The 1,025-nt window shown below is 49.8% G+C and overlaps 1 protein-coding gene across 1 annotated transcript; it reads right to left on the bottom strand.

Moving 5' to 3' along the window:
- Nucleotides 1-484: 484 nt before the first annotated feature.
- Nucleotides 485-913, bottom strand: Pmar_PMAR000485 (tRNA-dihydrouridine synthase, putative; the record flags this gene model as incomplete). Its single annotated transcript, XM_002775169.1, has 2 exons — nucleotides 485-828; nucleotides 881-913. Coding segments are annotated over 2 exons (377 nt in total), but the record flags the coding sequence as incomplete, so codon positions are not given.
- Nucleotides 914-1,025: the final 112 nt, after the last annotated feature.

Raw genomic sequence — 1,025 nt, 5'->3', positions numbered from 1 at the left:
CGAGAGGTGGTAAAATGGTGTCGAGAAAAGACCGAGTGAATTCTTCTGTGTCGAGATCGTCCACACCAAGACGTGTTTTGATAGAAACATGAGGAACCTGAAACGGTATAGGGTCCTCAAAGCCGTGGTGACACTCCGAAAATGACCGGTGACACCCCCAAAAGCAATAGAAAAGATTGTGAGTCCTCATATGGTGGTATACAATAACAGTCTTAGACGATACCATGAGATAAGGAGTCTGTTAATCATAGACTATCGTTATGAGGAGTATACACAAGGCATGACTATGACTCATAGTCGTTCTTATGGCATTCCCAGGTCGAGTTTATTTTCCACCCATTTTGCTGATCTTTCGACTAATTCGTTAACATTTTACCCACGGTTCTAATAGAAGAGAATTGATGTTATTAAGGAGTTGAATTCAACGTGGTCATGAGGTCGATCAGTTGGGTGCAAAGTCAGATGGGCTCCTTTTATTCTCTACTACCACTCCCGGCTCACTTCATCATCCAGCGTACGCAGACAGTCCCGGACCAACTCGGGCGTCTTCATTAACGCGACTCCCATGAGGCCATGACCGGCTACTCGAGAGCTCGGACAGCCGACGTTGAGGTTGACTTCATCATAGCCCCGACGATGTGCAATCCGGGCAGCTGCTGCCAACTTGCTGGGGTCATGGCCCCCAAGTTGGCACACTATAGGATGCTCCGCCTCAGTGAAGCCTATGACCTTCTCAAGCTGTCGGGGGATATCCTCGTTATGGACCAAGGCCTGGTCTACCAGCATCTCTGTCCACACCTCGCATTTGCTGCTTAGGAGCCGCATGAACTGACAGCAACGACGGCAATCACCAATGCGGAATCAACACTGCCGTTAGTACCATACGGAAATCCCGATCGGACACATCCACCATTGGGGCGATGGACAGCCGCACTGGCCCTCCCTTTCGGTCGCTGAAGGTTGCACAATCTAGGGTTATCACACTGACGAGAATGGAGCTCACTTGTGAGAGGCCAGCGAGAATC

The sequence above is a fragment of the Perkinsus marinus genome, assembly GCF_000006405.1.
Source record: "Perkinsus marinus ATCC 50983 genomic scaffold scf_1104296956412, whole genome shotgun sequence".
NCBI classification, from domain to species: Eukaryota; Perkinsozoa; order Perkinsida; family Perkinsidae; genus Perkinsus; species Perkinsus marinus.
This window is presented reverse-complemented; position numbering and strand designations above follow the sequence as displayed.